The 2430-nt window shown below is 30.9% G+C and overlaps 1 protein-coding gene across 1 annotated transcript in view; it reads left to right on the top strand.

Annotated features, from left to right (window-relative positions):
• LOC137641338 (A disintegrin and metalloproteinase with thrombospondin motifs 18-like) overlaps positions 1-2183 on the top strand; it is a 37970-nt gene extending 35787 nt beyond the window's left edge. The window contains exon 12 of the mRNA XM_068373795.1: positions 1101-2183. Within this exon, the coding sequence (XP_068229896.1) occupies positions 1101-1799 (699 nt within the window). The 3' untranslated portion in view covers positions 1800-2183. The remainder of the gene's footprint in view (positions 1-1100) is intronic.
• The last annotated feature ends 247 nt before the right edge of the window (positions 2184-2430 follow it).

Raw genomic sequence — 2430 nt, forward strand, 5'->3', positions numbered from 1 at the left:
CATTGGTGTATTTCATAAGAAAACTCTAAATGGCAATCATTTCGGTTTAAAGATTCGATGTCGTTCATAAATAGCTCATTGCAGCACCCTCAACTATAATGTGTATGTCTACACTACTGTACAATTCCTAGCTTAGATATGTTCACTGACTTCCTAACTAACCTGATAACATTTGCTATTCTTTCCAAAAGCTACACTCTGAAAGTAAAGAAGTGAAATGATACGTATGTTGAGATCCAACTCCTACAGTATAATCATATATATATATATATATATATATATATATATATATATATATATATATATATATATATATATATATATATACAGTATATATATATATATATATATATATATATATATAGATAGATAGATAGATATATATGTGTATATATATATGGGTGTATATATATATATATATGTGTGTGTGTGTGTAGGTAGGCATATGTATTAACATATATATACATGTTATACACACGCACACGCACAAACACACACACACACACACACACACACACACACATATATATATATATATATATATATATATATATATATGTATATATATGTGTGTGTGTGTGCATGTGTGTGTTTGTGTAAGTCTGAATTATTTATGTATAATATATATGTATATATATACATATATATACATATATATACATACATATGTACATATATATATATATATATATATATATATATATATATATATATATATATGTACAGATGTATATGTGTATATATATGTATATATATATATATATTTATATATATATATATACATATATATTTATATATATATATATACTGTATATATTTATATATATATATATATATATATATATATATATATATATATATATATATATACGCATGCTATGGATGCATGTGAGTACTATGAAAACTGGGGAATCTATGAACTTATACCTGGAAGCAATCAAAACCACTAGAGCTTAGCCAAATTATTACTCGAATACTTAATTAATTAAATCCAGAAAGAAATAGAAACAATCATGATAAACTAATTTAAGATCATTTTCCTTTATAAAGTTGTACCTAAATCAACAGTTACATTTTGACATGGAGCAATTTTGTTGCAGGTCTGCAAGAGCAGCAAGTGCATAAAGACTTCGAAGCTGCAGAAAAAGACGAAGAAAAAGAAAGAGAAGAAGAAGAACAAGGTGAAAAAGAAGAAAGTAACAAAGAAGGGGAAAACTGACATCAATAAAGATGTGAAAAAAATAACCGATTCTGATATAAACGCCGCAAACAAAGGCACCCCGAAGAAGGTTAAAAAGAAAAACCAGGAAGTTAAAAACGGTAATAACAGCGGCGACAAACTTTCAATCACTCACGGGGAATCGACTAACGTGAAGACCAAAATCAAAGTGAAGAAAGTCACCAAAAGGAGAAAACCCAAGAAATTTCGGAGAATCGAAACGGATACACACATCATCTTCAAAGAAAGACTGAATTTCATTCCAGGCAAAGGATGGAGAATCAAAACAATCAAAGTGAGGAAGACCAGGAGAATGATTGAAAATGAAAAGAAAAATGGGAGAAAAGTCAAAAAGTCAAAAAAGAAAAAGAAGAAGAAGAAGAAGGTTAATAAGAAGAATAAGTCCAAAGGTAACAATGGTATCAATAACATCCAGAATGGCAAAGGTCCAATCATTGTAGCACCTCCCATAGCCATTACCCCACCAGAAGATTGTAAGCCCAACAAAGTGAGGTACGTCGAAGGGAAAGGTTGGTGGGTCAAAGTGCCTCTGAGATGCGTCAAGTACGTCACTGGATGAGAAGTCATACTGGGACTCATACTTAGGAAAGCAGAGAATTAGCTTCATTTTTCTTAAAATGTATTTGAAAATAAATGTTTATTTATATGCGTTGAGGATAAGAAGTAATTTCCATTGGCAAAATTAGCAAGAAGTTTCTGCATACGAGGTTTTTTTTTGATAAAAAATAACTAGGGAAGTTATATACCTTTATGCTGAAACAATGGTGAAAAACGAGAAACAACACCAGTTGTAATTAATGTTAGAAACAATAGTGAAAAATGAGAAACAACAGCAGTTGTAATTAATGTTACTGGCATGCGTGGATGCACGCCTGGCATAATTGCACCTCGATTCATTTGGGAAACAAGACTTGAAACTGAAATCATGGAAATAAACAACGAAAAAAAAAAAAAACATTAAATGAATAACAACGACAGATAAATGACCGCCACCCACCCCCCCCCCCCCCCCCCCCACCAAAAAAAAAAGTTACAACAAAATCGTGAATGATAATAGTCGGATGTATATAATACCATTGATCTGTTGTCATTGTCATGTGAATTGGGACCGATCTTTATGACTTCAAAGGGCGAACACTTGACATTAACCCTTTTACCCCCCAGGCTATTTGGAATTTGCCAACCCTTAA

This window comes from Palaemon carinicauda, chromosome 1 (assembly GCF_036898095.1).
Source record: "Palaemon carinicauda isolate YSFRI2023 chromosome 1, ASM3689809v2, whole genome shotgun sequence".
Lineage (NCBI taxonomy): Eukaryota > Metazoa > Arthropoda > Malacostraca > Decapoda > Palaemonidae > Palaemon > Palaemon carinicauda.